At 35.6% G+C, this 16,425-nt stretch overlaps 1 protein-coding gene across 2 annotated transcripts; it reads right to left on the reverse strand.

Moving 5' to 3' along the window:
• Nucleotides 1-1,029: 1,029 nt before the first annotated feature.
• LOC124936004 (ADP-ribosylation factor 1-like 2) lies at nt 1,030-8,187 on the reverse strand. Of its 2 annotated transcripts, none has more exons than XM_047476455.1 (7): nt 7,958-8,187; nt 7,054-7,144; nt 4,758-4,873; nt 4,525-4,584; nt 4,380-4,445; nt 1,668-1,867; nt 1,030-1,350 (listed from the first exon to the last, which is right to left on the reverse strand). In XM_047476455.1, exons 1-6 carry the CDS (start codon nt 8,012-8,014, stop codon nt 1,676-1,678), a joined length of 582 nt encoding a protein of 193 aa, XP_047332411.1. In that variant the 5' UTR covers nt 8,015-8,187; the 3' UTR covers nt 1,030-1,350; nt 1,668-1,675. The 2 variants fall into 2 exon arrangements, with proteins under 2 accessions (XP_047332411.1, XP_047332410.1); XM_047476454.1 differs by having other exon boundaries at nt 1,030-1,356.
• Between the last annotated feature and the right edge of the window lie 8,238 nt (nt 8,188-16,425).

The following is a 16,425-nucleotide window of genomic DNA, read 5'->3' on the forward strand; positions in this document are numbered from 1 at the left end:
AAATTAGAGCCGACCCGTTGATACATTGAGATAGAATATTTACACCAATCAAAATTTGCCCAATAAACTTGGGGGTTTTGTTTTCTAATAATTTCCATTGAAACACGTTTTTCTTTGTCTTCAATAACTAAGACCAACAGTCATTTCCATCAAGATTTTTGTTCATGGGCAGAGAGTAACTTTTATCTTTTTAGTTTGAGGCCTTGGACCTTGGACCTTGGAGAAACCATTTTTATAAATAAAATGAATAAAAGTTTAGGCCACAAGGTCTGATCATTTGAAATAGAACGGCCGAATTAAAAATGTAAATAGGTACATATTGCTGCTCTTTCTTCATTATTATTATATTTTCCTTTTTATTTGAATTTCTTATAATCCTAAGCATATATTAACGGGTCAGGCTCAAAGCAAAGAAGGACAAATGAGAATAACTATAATAGTAAAGTATATATTACTTTTTTTTGTTTAATTCTTATCAATTCTAAGTATATTAATGTTACAATGTTAATTATAATCTGCATTTATTTTTTTTGGCTTATCCATACACATTTTTTTTGGATTTTTTGGAGAGTCGAGGCTATCGACCATTATTTGATGCCATATCGCCGTCCATCAGAGCACTCGATCAACAATAGAAACTTTACAGCATCCATCACCCTATGTTCAATTTTTTATAAATAATGCAAGCATGAGAAGAAAAAATACATGGCTCGGTGCGAGACACCATTCTCCTGATCAATTGCCTAACACTTTAGCTGTACAGATTTGAATAATGAAAGGAAGAATTTTCATGATAGTATTATCTAGCAATTCAAAAACACAACACAAATAAACTATATCTGAAGAATTAAAATTTATCAAACATCATCCATTCTCAATGATTGAAGCTCAAAAATCTGTAAGAATTGTTATACATATATCCTAAAGAAGAAAGAACAAGACTTCAACTTAATTTATAATTACTTTAACAATCTAGCTAGTTCATGCTATGGAAGATAACAAACAAGCAAGTTAAAAAAAGATAGAAAATAGAAGCAAATGAAAAATATATGATGGCAATAATAAAATATTGGAGAAAGAGGCAGGCAGATGGGAGGGTGATTGTGTTCACCAAAGGATAATTGGTTAATTACATCTTCAGAAGCAGTAACTCATTCTTGGTGACAGGGTCCCTTGGATATTAAGTATATTATACAATAGAAGTAAAAGCTCAAAAGATCAAGTCAGAAAAAAACAGGTACAAGCTGAAGTTCACATTTTTACATGTAGAACCTAGTTAGTTTTCAAGGCTTCCATCAGCGGGCTGGGTTGATGCAGAGTCGTCTTCAAAACAATCAGCATACACTAGTCCTGTAACTGAAAGTCAGATGATGAGCTAAATGACAAAATCCAATGATTTATTGACATTAAATAACAGTTGTACAAGATTACTAAAGGTGGGCTGGTTGGAGCTTGTTTTATCGGAAATAAATTTGTTTTGATGAAGAAGTGAATTGCATTTGGGGTTAAGTAACTAAAATATCATTTGTATTTAATATTTTAAAATGTTATAAATTTTAAAGTAACGATATTATGAAGTCGTTGAAGACAAGAGGGTGGTTTATTTGGATTATATCCAAATAATCCACATCCATCAAGCCCTCGGGTTGTAACAAGAGAAATTGAACCTTGTTCATTAAAATGATGAGGGTCCTACTGAAGAATATCCAGCAGCCCTAATCTCCTTGAGAGTGCTAGAAAGCCAGTCCAGCCCTTCATATAGGCCATCTCCTTTATGAGCACATGTCCCTTGTATATGCCATCTCCTGTTCTTGAGGTCATACAGCCCAAGTCCTTCACACACTTCCATGGGTGTCATTGCTCCTTTCTAAAACAAAAACAACAGCCCAACTTCTTTAAATCAAATATGCTAAATTGATAAATAAACTACAATCATTTATTTGCATACAAACAAGTTATAACACAATTTAGGTGTAATTAAATGTATAAAAGATTACCTTTAATTAGTTTATCTAGGCTAATTATGTGTGATTGATTAGTGAGTTATATTAGGAAGACATTAGGCTATTCTCAAATTCCTAAATTGAGCTGATAGTTTATAGTTCTTACTATTCAACAGGTGATAAAATTGAGAATGTATATTTTCTTACTGAAATCCTAAATGTATCAGATCTTCTAGTTATGACTCAAAAGCTTCCGTTCTGCATTGGTCACCTTCTTCTCTATTCTCATATCGCCAGTTATCCTCCCGTTGTAACTTCGTATAGTCTCACCTCAATCTTCTGCTCCTTGTTGGGTTTGAAAAAGCGAAAACTCAAGAAGAATACGAGACAAAATGCGACGATTTTGGGTTTGAAAAAGAGATATGCGGTAATGCAAAATTGTCGGTTATTTCTTTGTAAATCCCAAAATTAGTCTTGGGAAACGAGATGCCACTAATGGTGATTAACGAACAAAAAGTGCAATCGACATACGTTGATACATACAATCGTGATCAAGTTGACCGAGGCATAACTCAATTCACTTTGACAATTGATGCATTTGAGAGTCTTGAAGACCGAATCTTGATTTTGTGGTTTGAAGAATCACCTGATGCAGAGTTTTGTAATTGTTTTTATGGGTTACAATTAAGAAATCTTTTGGGACAGTTTGTGTAGTTAGAAAAACCCCCTGATGCAGAGTTTTGTAATTGTTCTTATAGGCTACAATTGAGAAATCTTTTGGGACAATTTGTGTGATTTGAAGAAAAACATGATAGTCTATGGAAACAATTTGGGCACTTTATATGGTTCGAAGAGCCCCAAGAAGAACCCCAAGATGCTTGGGAGTTAAAGTTGAACCTTCATTTACTATCGTCCGCAGACGAATGAATTGAAGGAGAGGGTAATACCAGTGTTTAAAATGACGGTCGAGGCGGCCGCCTAGGCGGTAGGCGGTCTTATACCGCCCCGCCTGTATATGAGGCAGTCAGATAATTATTTATTTATTTATTATTTTTAATTAATTGATTTCTAATATTAATATATATAAATTTAATAAAAAAGACTCTTTACCTTCTATTTATTGATTATTTATTTAAAATGACTCTTCACCTTCCTCTTCATTTATCTTATGCCAATAGTCTTATTTTTGTTAAATATTACTATATTAGATAGATTATGAATATTAATTTGGAATTTTGTATAATTATAGAATATTTGTATTAAATTTAAATTTATTTATACTTATATAGTAAAAATATTTCAACCACATAGGCACCGCCTAGGCACCCGAGACAGTAGGCAGTCACTTACCGTCTCGCCACCACTTACCGCCATTTAGAACATTGGTAATGATACACGGGAAAGGATACTAGGTTATGATAAGTGGCAGTTATTAATATGAAATATAAATAGAACATTAGTTGTTAAGGGTAGTTATGAAGTAGTTATGAAATAAAAATTAGTTGAATTCTCTTATTAGAGATTTTCTCTCTCATGCCTATTGTCACCCTAACCGTTTGGGTTTCCCTCCATTAATCTTCACTCCTCATCTCAATATAATTCTTTTATCATTTTATCAATTATACTTCTCTAGTCAAGATTTATGCATAATTCTAGTACAAGGTATAAGAGGCTCAACCAAGAATTAACTTTGAGATACTGTGGAAAGTTGGGAATGTACAACATGAAGAACCCAACTTGAGGGTAAGTGTAGAAATTATGAAAACGCTTTGTTCCAACCCATCTTAACCGAGCTAAAGCTAAGCCTTGGTTTTGAGAATATACCATCTACCTTGAGGATAGTGTACACAATCACTCAAGGTTAATTATGTGTAATTGATTGTGTATAACTGTTAAAAATAATTAGTTTATAGAAAATTCTCAATTTAAGGATTTGAGAATTACCTAATATCTTTCTAATTAGTCATTAATCAGTCACAGATAATTAGCCTAACTAATTATGGTAAAACTTCCACTCATAATTAGCTTAGACCATTTTTTACCCACCTTGATACAAAGCCTACTGGACAACCAGATACAACAATTCACTTGACACCCTTAATAACATTTAAAGTAGGGCGCCCTTTAAAGTATGGGTAATTAATTACTTGCACCAGATATGGTATTGTAGGAGTGAAACATTGTTGTCATTTTCTTTGAGATCCTGGTAATAAGGTAAGAATTTGTCAAACTACATCTCCAAGGGACTTTACAGATGGTTATGTCATTAGTCTCTAACAGAACTACATGAAATTGGATCTCAAATAGTACATAATTCAATATATTATAGAGGAAAAACCTTGTCCGACAGTAAGATTGGAAGAAGTTTGACAGTTGAAAAAATATCTTTGAACCAGACAGGTATGATATAAACAAGAACAAAAAAGAATGAAGTACCATATCCTGCTTGTTTGCAAATACCAAAATAACACTGTTGAGCATGAAAGGATCTTTGATGATGGTCTGCAAGAGGAACAATTCAATTGGATTCAAAATCTAATCGCTGAAAGAGTTTATGGGGATTAACAATTCAGAACATAACCTGAAACTCTTGCTTTGCTTTACCAATCCTCTCTCGATCCAATGAGTCCACAACATATATCTGGAAATTAAATGTTTTTGTCAAGAACTTACTTAAAATAGTAAATTTATTTCATGAAATCACTGCAAAGCCACTAGAACATAATAAGTCCATAAAGTAGCTATAACAGAATAAGGAACATATAGCACACAGGGGAAGATATCAAGATTGAGCCGCAGAAGCTCCTATCATACCAATCCATCAGTATTATTAAAGTAATGCCTCCACAATGGCCTCAATTTCTCTTGACCTCCAACGTCCCACACAGTAAATATGACATTCTTGTACTGCACTTTTTCCACATTGAAGCCTACATATTGTCAGTAAAATTAATCAAGCATAGGATATTTGTAGGTCTTTCATAAAACATACAACGAGAGTAAGCTTAAGTTTACTGAAGATGTTTCCCAAACATGCTAGCAAAACTCAAGAAAATATAATACATGGACTAAATGTAATATTGTGTGGTATCATCATAGTAGTAACACTGATATGGTTCAAAACAAATGAATATGATATTTATTATGAGCCATGAAACTGATTATGTAATGAACCCACATCTGAATTATTGTCAAAATAGATCAATTAATATAGTGATGAATTGATAATATTTATCTGCAGATGACTTTTAAGGGTAGACATAATAAACAATTTAATGGGAGTAATTATATTATACTATAGTAGAAGATAAAGGTAAAGACAATATAACTGCCTCTATTGAGGTGGCACATTTGAACTTTTAGAAGGGGATTTACCTCTTCCTGTTTAAAAACTGCCACAGAGATACGGTAGATAAGAGTAGGGGATATTTTAGATTCAGAGGCTTGGATAAAGTTTGGAGATAAGTAATCTCGAGTTTCTAACAATTTTAGATTCCATTACATATATTTTTTTAATTTAGGAAGCTAACACGACCCCAGCAGTCATGACTCCTACTTCAACTTAGGGCGTTCCAAGTGGGATTGAATCCGTGACCTTTGGTCTCTTAGGTATCGAATCTTGCCACTTGAGACATTAGTGGGTTATTACATACTTATTTATAAACTATTTTTTCCCAAACATTATTATGTTTATGTTCCATGACTATTGTTTTCTAAATGACGGATCAAGTAGACATGTGCATTACAAATGATTCAGTTTTCCCAAATTAGTATATGGAATTATTAAACTATATTGTTGTCAATGTGCACCACTAGCTGCTCAAATGTTGCTGATCTGGCCTGTTATTGCTTATTGTTCAGTGTTACTGACTTTTTCAGCTATTGCTTTATCCTCTGTAGTTACTTCATGAGTCAACATTGCAATAATCTTAATTCTAGAGTTACTATAAAATTCGATTGTTTATACCATCATAAATATCAATTTGCTTAATCGTTTCCTTAAGCTATATTAAGCAAAATGAAGTAGCTAAACAAAAAATATTGTCACCACCTTATTCAGGTTGCAAGACCTCTTCTATTCATCACTCATATCATATGCCTAAATACTTTAGGGTGAGGTAGTTCTATTTGTCACTTATCTAATCAATAGAGTACTTAATTTCAAGCCCTCATCAAATACTTCAGAAAACCTATCACACCAAATTCATCTCCTTAAATATTTCAAGAAGAGTATTTAATTGCTCAGACTTTGTGCATGATCATTTCCCAAACCAATCTAAACTAGATTCTAATTCAATAAAATGTAGCTTTCTAGGGTAATACCTCTAGCCAAGGGAATTACAAGTGTTACTCTAATGTCACCAAAAGAGTCTCCAGCTCAATAGATGTCAAAGTCCAACAATAAAACAAAAGTCTGTGCAACTTGACCCTTTCTAGCTTCATGTCTATATGAGTATATGTCACATGTTATTATTCCACAAGGCCTTACGCATTTTATGTATTAGTTTAGGCCCACTGAGACTACTTAAGAGTATGGGTAGAGAATAGTTAGGCTAGATTATGTTGAAATTGTATCTGAAACACAAACACTATTATCTCATCTATTTCATATCGGCAATGTAAGTTTTCTCCAAGTTTCTCATCTAAGAACTTAGGTCATTCCTTTTACATCTCTTCTTAGTTCTTACATTCTATTATCTCATCTCCTTCTTGTTTGGATCGATTCTCATTTAATCGTCACACTATACCAGCCCAGGAGAAACAAGAATGAAATTGAGAACCTCATACCTTTCTGGTGCATTGTCAATTTGTCATATATGCCTTCTCAAGTTCACTAACGTATGTCCGATAATCCTAATGAACTATTACTCTAATAAATGAAAATTTTGATGTCCCAATTCTCTCCGATAATCCTAGCATGTGCTAATCACCCTATTAGCAACTTTGTGAGCTATGAGCCTATGACTCACTTTCTTCTACAAACGGACATTTATTAAATCTCTTTGCAGTGTACAAATATACTAGAAAAGACACTACATGGATTAACCTCAAGAGGTCAAAGCCAAACGCATATAAATGATAGTAGAGTTATCCTTGGACCCTAACATACCAATTGTAGGAACAGTTGACAAAACTTCTCCTATATGAAGCTTGTACAATATTGTTGTTTTACCAGCAGCATCAAGACCAAGCATCACAACCTACACCAAATATAATAAGGAATTATAGAAAGCCATAACAAGCAATCAAACAAAAAGCATGCTATAAAAAGTTCTTTTTTAGGAATATATACGGAAAGCCAAAATTCTCAACGACCCCATAAAATATAGCACAGCAGAAAGTCTGTCAAGGATATCAGGCATGTAGTAAAACTTTGAACATGTCTCCCTTATAATAAGGTTAAAAAACTTATTTTGGCACATATGAATCCTTTAAATGGAACATATAACCACAGACTAGTAGCTGCCTAGCTGGGCATGCTACGGCTGGTTCAAAATGAAGAGGCAGTTGATGGAACACTTACAGAGAAACTGTGTCATAGCCACACTTAATTCAGATAGTATAAAACATATCTGGATCTAATAACAATAATCTGAACCAGGTGATCACCGGAGTTCATATATATATATAGGACACTACTAGATACGGAAATCTTTCTAAACATTTTGACCATACATTATCAGAAGCAGTAAACCCATTTTTCACTGATCAAGGGGGGTATGTATTAATTTTTGTTGAAGATCAGTAAGCCAATATCTTTGTTCGATCATAATGAAGTCAAAAGAAAGCCCACAAATTGTTCCTAATTGTAGGGTGTTCGGCACAAGGAGAGTAAGGCAATACACACCGAATCGAACCACAATTACAAGAAACTATAACATGAAATAGTGGGTATCATAAGAGATCTAAAGCTCTTAACATACTTAAGTACTAAAATTAACAAAACAAGTAATGAAGTGGTAAAAGGAATAGAAAAGGAAAAATAACAAAGATCAAACGAAAGAGAGAGATACCCTCATCTCGCTATTCCCGAAGAAGGTATCAAACAACTTGCGGAAGGCTTGTCCCATGGCAACTCCCGATGAGGATTCGCCTTCCACTTTCTGCGCTTAAGAAAGATCAGACGAAATCCAAGACACCCGTAAAACACAGAAAAATCAACAAAATAAACTTCCCATTTCTCCTCTCTTTCTCTAGTTGCTGATGGAGGAGAAACTGGAGAAGAAGCTTCCCCAACAAACAGATGAAAATTTCGTCAAGATTAAGCTACAATATGATTCGCGTGGAAAACGGGTCGACCCGAGATAGGAAGTCTAACGTTTTAATTACATATTATATTATATATATTTCTAAAAGAAATGATCGGGGGAGGAATGTGAAAAAGAATATGGGAAATTTGTCTAATTCGAAAAAAATCCATGCTTGATAAATCTTGCAAAAAGGGTATTTTTTCCTTGTAAAATGTTGTTCTTGCCCCGATAACATATTCATCGTTGATGTGCGAACATTACAAATGCAAGAATTGTAATGCTGGCACATCATCATACGAGCATTACAGATGCGAGAATTATGTAATGCTCGCACATATCATACGAGCATTACACGATTCTCGCACATCTATAATGATCGCACTTAAGCGTATATAAATTTTAATTTTGACCATCATTTTGAGAAACTTCGTCCGTACCGTTTCAACCCGCATCAGTTCTACTCATCATCGTCTCGTCGTTCCATTATTGAGGTCGGTTTAAGGTTTGGGTTTAGGGTTGTGTAATGTTCTTATTATTTCTGTCGTTTATGTTTAATAACTCCAATGTGTGTTTATATTGATGGATAATAACTCCAATGGTGCGATCAATGCTTGCTTGATTCCCATAGAAAATATTGGGCAGCCTAAGAAGGGATTGAAAGCTACCCTTACTGGAAAAGTTTATGAGGTTCAGTAATAGGATTTTTATAATTATTATGTTATTAGCATTTTTATTTTGTTGCCTCCAATTAATCAAGCAAAAGAGGTTGCTAGATTTGCACAGCTGTGGAACAAAATAATTATTGGCTTCAAAGATGAGGATCTCATAAATAATAGGTAACTGAAAATTGTTTAATTTGAGCTTGGTATCCTCTTTTTCCATTTGACTTCTAATTTTGTTTTATTCTGTTTTGTTTGTTTCTAGTGAAATGAACCTATTGTTTGTTCCACATTCGGCTAATCGTGATTTAGATCTCATCCAATGGCCACCCTTTTTACTTGCTTGCAATGTTTGATGTATATATGTTGTTAATCTTTTATTTTCCTGATATGAGAGAAAGGATATCTATTTTATTCTTTTTGTAGCTTCCTATAGCGTTGGACATGGCTAAAGATAGTGGTAATGCAAGAGATAACCAGCTGACAAAGAGATTGAATCAAGACAATTATATCATCTGCGCTGTTCAGGAGCCACCCTTTTTACTTGCTTGCAATGTTTGATGTATATATGTTGTTAATCTTTTATTTTCCTGATATGAGACAAAGGATATATATTTTATTCTTTTTTAGCTTCCTATAGCGTTGGACATGGCTAAAGATAGTGGTAATGCAAGAGATAACCAGCTGACAAAGAGATTGAATCAAGACAATTATATAATCTGCGCTGTTCAGGAGTGTTATGCTTCATGCAAAAATATCTTGAATTCTTTAGTTTGGGGGAACCTAAGAAACTGTAAGTTGAAAGTTACTTGATAATGTAGTTGAATAAGCAATTCTTTTATAATTTTGTTGGATATAATATAATAGTTTCCTTTTACCATAGCCGCATCTCATTTCGGAAGACGGCCGAGTCTACCCATTTTTTGTTCCATTCGCAAGTCTCTGAACTTAGAATCACCAAAGTAAAAAGTTAGGCACTTTAGAAAGATGATTTTGGTAGTTCGGATTCTTCTTATCGCCTGTCTCGGCCATAAAGATAGAGGTCTCAGAGTGCCTCGACCGCCCTTATGTGAGAGAAGGGGGGGTGAAGAACGCCTTGGCGTCACAGGTTTATAGGCCGATCTTCTTACTTCTCTTCGCATCTCGAAAGACAGAAAAGATCTGTTATTAGCTTATTCAAGCAGTCGAAGGTCCTTAAAAGCAATTCAGATCTTCTGCTACCGATTTTTCTGTTCCCCTGTTGCGGACCAATCAAAATTCAGGATTATTATTATATTAATAAATCAAAGTTGGGTTGAAAGAAAGAGAGAGAACCCGGAACCCAGATTCAATTCTGGGTTCAGCACAAACGTCATTAAACGGAATGTAAAGATACAGTATTGAGTGAAGCATACTTCAATCCAGGTGCCATGTAAAACAGAATGTAGAGATACAGTATTGAGTGAAACATACTTCTCTCTAGGCGCCATGTAAAACAGAAGTGAAGCATACTTCACTTCAATTAGTTTATATGCCTAGAGGTTCATGTAAAACCTCCAACACATCAATGTAAAGACATTTTAGCGTTAATGTAAAAACATTTATTCATTCATGTATGTAAACCCATTAGAGAATGTGGAGAAACTGTTTTTAGTGAAACATACTTCACTCCAAGCGCCATGTAAAACGGAAGTGAAGCATACTTCACTTTAAGCGACATGTAAAACGGAAGTGAAACATACTTCACTTTAAGCGACATATAAAACAGAAGTGAAGCATACTTCGCTCCAAGCACCATGTAAAACGGAAGTGAAACATACTTCACTTCAAGCGCCATGTAAAACAAAAGTGAAGCATACTTCTCTCCAAGTGCCGTGTAAAACAGAATGTAGAGATACAATATTGAGTGAAGCATACTTCTCTTCAGGCGCCATATAAAAAGTGAAGCATACTTCACTTCAATTAGTTTATATGCTTAGAGGTTCATGTAAACCTCCAACACATCAATGTAAAGACATTTAAGTGCCATGTAAACAGAAGTGAAGCATACTTCGCTCCAAGCGCCATATAATACGGAAGTGAAGCATACTTCACTTTAAACGACATATAAAACAGAAGTGAAGCATACTTCTCTCCAAGCGCCATGTAAAACGGAAGTGAGGCATACTTCACTTCAAACGCACATAGTAAGGTATAAAACAAATTTTCCCGCTGCAAATTCTTTTATAATATATATATATATAAACCCTAATATCATTTTATATTATAAAAACTTCCTTCCGATTCATCTCTCTCTCTTCAAGCTTCTACCTCCTTTCATGGCGATTCGAATCCGGCTCCCCGTCTATAACAAAAAAATTAAGAGTATGCTTGAAGTGAAGTATGCTTCACTTCCATTTTACATGGCGCTTGGAGCGAAGTATGCTTCACTTCTGTTTTATATGTCACTTGAAGTGAAGTATGCTTCACTTTATATATGGCGCCTGGAGAGAAGTATGCTTCACTTAATATTGTATCTCTATATTCTGTTTTACATAACACCTGGAGAGAAGTATGCTTCATTTCTGTTTTACATGGCGCTTGAAGTGAAGTATGCTTCCCTTCTGTTTTACATGGTGCTTGGTGCAAAGTATGTTTCACTTCTGTTTTATATGTCGCTTAAAGTGAAGTATTCTTATCTTCCATTTTACATGACGCTTAAAGTGAAGTATGTTTCACTTCCGTTTTACATAACGCTTGGAGTGAAGTATGCTTCACTGAAAACAGTCTCTCCACATTCTCCAATGGGTTTATATACATGAATTAATAAATGTTTTTACATGAACGCTAAAATGTCTTTACATTGATGTGTTGGAGGTTTTACATGAACCTTAGGCATATAAACTAATTGAATTGAAGTATGCTTCACTTTTTATATAGCGTCTGGAGAGAAGTATGCTTCACTCAATATTATATCTCCACATTCTGTTTTACATGGCACCTGGAGAGAAATATGCTTCACTCAATACTGTATCTCTACATTCCGTTTAACGACGTTTGTGCTGAACCCAGAATTGAATCTGGGTTCCGGGTTCTCTCTCTTTCTTTCAACCCAACTTTGATTTATTAATATAATAATAATCCTGCATTTTGATTGGTCCGCAACAGGGGAACAGGAAAATCGGTAGTAGAAGATCTAGTTTGCCTTAAAAGCCTGTCTTTTTAGCCTACTTGCCTTTAGATGTTTCCATTTGAAAGAACCTCTCACATCAATGACATACATTAGGCAGGCTACTGGACCAGGGATAGTGAAATTAGTTTCTGTAGCTTACAACTTTTTTAGGACATTGAACTCTTCCTTCATCCTAGAAATGTCTGAAACTGAAACTAGATCATTTGTAGTGAAATCACCATTAGGTTTCAGCAGTTATCATTGTTAGCAACCTTGGGATCTTGGTCTCATGTTCATTGTTAGGGATACCCAACAAATAGTACTTGATTAACAGTTGGTGGATCATTTGTAATGTCCTCACTACATACTTCACATAGGATGTTCTTTTCTCCATGGATCATTTGGAAGAACCAAATGAAGACGGGGTTTCAATACTATTCTACTTATAAAAGATTTTTCCTAGTTGGTTGGTGATACAACAAAGAGAATATTTAGGGTTTTTCAAGGAAAATCAGAGAAGGAGATGAGATAAGAAATGATACCAAGAAAAAGGTGAGAAGAAAGTTGCTGAGCTAGTGCTCTTCAATTCCAAAATATGTAAGTAAACAATTTAGAATATCAGATCCTTTTATCTGAAAAGACTAAATATTCTAACAGATTTTGTTAGGAAATAACAGTGATAACTAGGCCTAACAGATTGGCTGAAAATATAAGAAACATAAAGGACTTAATTAATATTTTGGACTAACAGATGTCCTAATCTTAGCAACTTTTAATTTCCAGGTGGCTTCTTCTCCTCCACAGGATCGGCCTTCAGATTTTTGTCTGTATCAAGAGTCACTCCTCCAGCATTTCGACGACCTCGGCGAAATCGAACTGAACGTCTTCTCTTTTGGCCCCAGTCGATCTGCAAGTTGGGATATCGTAAACCCAAAGCATCTTAATCTTCCCAGGTATTCTCATTGCTACTTTGATTCGCCCATTTAACTAGCATCTGTTTAGTTAGGTTTATACCTGATCCAATATTTCGTTCTTCCAAAATCGTTTTAGGAGTCAGGTCACAAGATTTCACCTTTGGAATTTCCTCAATTGAAGTAGGTGTACCCTATACTACTTGAGCTGCGAATTATGGAAGACATTGTGAATTCGAGCATCAGATGGTAACTCTAGACGATAAGAGACTTCCCCTATTTTTGCCAATACTCGGTATGGCCCAAAGAACTTGGCTTGCAGCTTGTGGTGATTTCCCCGAATTGATAACTAACGGTAAGGTTGCAACTTTACTAAGACCCAATCCTCAATTTGAAATGATGCTTCAGTTCGATGTTTATCATGTTGTTGTTTTATTCGATTTTGGGCTCTAAGTAAGTGAAATTTCAACAATTTCAGGGCTGCCTCTCGATCTAAGAAGGTTTTATTAACTTCTTCAACTCTTGAATCCCCTGCTAAGTAAGGAGTGTGCACTAGAGGAGCATAACCATAAATCGCTTCAAATGGAGAGACATGTGTAGAAGAGTGATGGTTCGTATTGTACCACCATTCTGCCAAAGACAACCAACGATGCCAATGATGAGGTTCTTGAACAGCCATACATCTCAGGTATGTACCAATGCACCGATTTACTACTTCAGTTTGACCGTCGGTCTGAGGGTGATAAGCTGTGGAGAGAGCTTGATGTACCCCTTGTAGTTTAAGAAACTCACGCCAAAAGGAACTTAAAAATACTTTATCCTTGTCACTAATTATAGATAGTGGCATACCATGAAGTTTAAAAATATTATCGATGAAGACTTCAGCTACTTTGCGTGCTGTGAATGGGTGACTAAAGGCAATAAAATGCCCAATCTTGGATAATCTGTCCACCACGATCAGTATCACCGTTTTTCCACCCGAGACTGGTAGGTGTTCAATAAAATCCATAGAGATTGATTGCCAGAAATTATTCGGTATGGGCAGAGGTTGGAGAAGGCCTTTTGGCGCGAAGGTCTCACCTTTGTTCTTTTGATATATATTGCAGATTCTGATGAATTCCCGTACATCACGACTTAGCCCAGGTCAGAAATATGATAACTGTATTTTCTTTGTTGTAGCTAGAGATCCCGAGTGACCACCAGTAGAAGCGGAGTGCATTGATGCAATGATGATCGATCGGAGTTCTAGATCAAACCCTACAACCAACTTCCCTTCTTTCCTTAGACTACCATTGATGAAGGTATACCCTGGATGTGCATCCTCATTTTCTTTTAATTCATTTATAAGTTTCACCATATTAGGGTCAGTATCTCAAATATCATTAAGATGTTTCAGTATTGGTGAGTGATAGACCGAGACCCCGACACACTGCACTATCGGTTCTCTCTGTGACAGGGCATCAACAACGACATTCTCTTTACCTTTTTTGTACTGAACTGTGAAGTCGTATCCAACTAGTTTATAGAGCCATTTTTCGTGGGCTGGTGTCTGAACTCTCTGCTCCAAAAGGTGTTTCAAAGATTCATGATCTGTTTTAACTATAAATGGTGAATATCGTAGGTAAGGGCGCCACATTTTTCTACGGAAAATGTCAATGCCAAGATCTCTCGTTCGTATGTGGATGAAGGGTTGTTAGCAGCTTGAAGTTCCCTAATAATATATGCAACTGGTCGATTGTTTTGGACTAGAACCGCGCCAATTCCCACATTTCTTGCATCCGTTTCCACCATGAATGGTTGACTAAAGTCTGGTAAGGCTAAAACGGGGGTGTTGATAAAGCTAGTTTCAACTGATTGAAAGCCGAATTGGCCCTTTCAGACCAATGAAACTTACTCTTTTTTAATAATTCTGTCATTGGTTTAGCAATCATACCATAACCCTTAATAAATCTCCGGTAGTAGCCCGTCAACCCCAAAAAACCCCGGAGCTGTTTGATCGAATTGGGGATAGGCCAAGAACTCATGGCCTCCAATTTGTGGGGATCTGCTGCTACACCCTCGTTGTTAATAATATGACCCAGGTATGTGATCTGTAGACAACCAAATTCACATTTTCCTTTATTAACATATAAAGTGTTTGTTCGTAGAACTTCTAAGACCATTCGAAGGTGTTGAAGATGATCACTCCAAGACTTGCTATAAATCAGAATATCATCAAAGAAAACCATAACGAATTGCCTTAGATATGGCTTGAAGATCAAGTTCATCAGACTTTGAAAAGTTGAAGGTGCGTTGGTTAGGCCAAAAGGCATAACAAGAAACTCATACAGTCCTTCATGCGTTCGAAATGTCGTTTTATGATAATCAGTTGGTTTCATTCTTATTTGATGATATCTAGCTCGGAGATCCAATTTGGAGAAGATTTTTGACCCATAGAGCTCTTCAAGAAGTTCTTCAATCACCGGTATTGGAAATTTATCTTTAACGGTTGCTGCATTTAACTTCCGGTAATCGATACATAGTCTCCAAGTTAAATCTTTCTTTCTCACTAAGACCAATGGAGCTGTAAATGCGTTGTGGCTTGGTTGAATAACGCCCTTTTCTAACATTTGCTCTACCATCTTTTCAATTTCTGTTTTTGTAGGGCAGGATACTTGTAAGGTCTTAAACAAATAGGAATTGTTCCTTCTTTCAAAGGAATCTGGTGATCATGCCCTCTTGGTGGTGGTAATTCCTTTGGCTCTTAGAACAGATCTTCAAACTGTTTTAGAATCTGTTCAAGCTCTTCACCAGTGTTATGTGGCTTTTGGGCTGTAAGAGCAAAGAAGTGGCTTTGATGTTCCTCACAGTTTCGCAATTGAACCAAGGTTGCTTGCCCTCCTTTCATCAAGAGCTTGGAAAGTTGATCACCCTCCATGATATTAATCTGCATCTGGTCCATTACCTGAAGAAGGTAATTCTTTCCCTGTTTACAAAAAGAAATAGTGAGTTTATCAAAATCCCACTTCGATGGCCCCAGAGTAATTAGTCATTCAATACCCAAGACCATGTCATATGTAGACATCGTAAGCACTCGCATATCAGCTTTGAATTCCAACCCTCTCATTGTCCACAACAAATCTTTACAATCAATAAGCATGGCTGGAAATATTGGAACCATCGGCCACCTTAACAGGTAAAACTGATGTTTGTTGGGCTGCATGATTAATATTATTCATAATCCGGTTGTTAATGAAGTTATGGGTGCTTCCAGTATCAATTAAAATTGTAATGGACATCTGCCCAACCTTACCAGATATACGAAGGGTTTGATAATTCTTTGAACCATCAAGAGCATGGATCGAGATGGAAGGTTCATCATTAGAAGGTGGCTGGGAAGGTGGAAGTGAAGAGTCAACATGTTTAGGTAAGAAATATTCTGAGACATCTCCTGATTCAGCTAAGTTGATCATGAATAGTTTAGCTTTACATTTATGATTTGAATCAAACTTCTCATCACAAGTGTAGCATAAACCCTTTCTACGTCTTTCG

The sequence above is a fragment of the Impatiens glandulifera genome, chromosome 4 (genome assembly GCF_907164915.1).
Source record: "Impatiens glandulifera chromosome 4, dImpGla2.1, whole genome shotgun sequence".
Lineage (NCBI taxonomy): Eukaryota > Viridiplantae > Streptophyta > Magnoliopsida > Ericales > Balsaminaceae > Impatiens > Impatiens glandulifera.

Coding starts and splice junctions, on each gene's coding strand:
- LOC124936004 (XM_047476455.1), bottom strand. CDS start 8,014: ATGGGACAAGCCTTCCGCAAGTTGTTTGATACCTTCTTCGGGAATAGC. Junction 7,145..7,957: donor TCGGGAATAGCGAGATGAGG/GTATCTCTCTCT, acceptor TATTTGGTGTAG/GTTGTGATGCTTGGTCTTGA. Junction 1,868..4,379: donor TTGCAAACAAGCAGGATATG/GTACTTCATTCT, acceptor TTTTTGTTTTAG/AAAGGAGCAATGACACCCAT.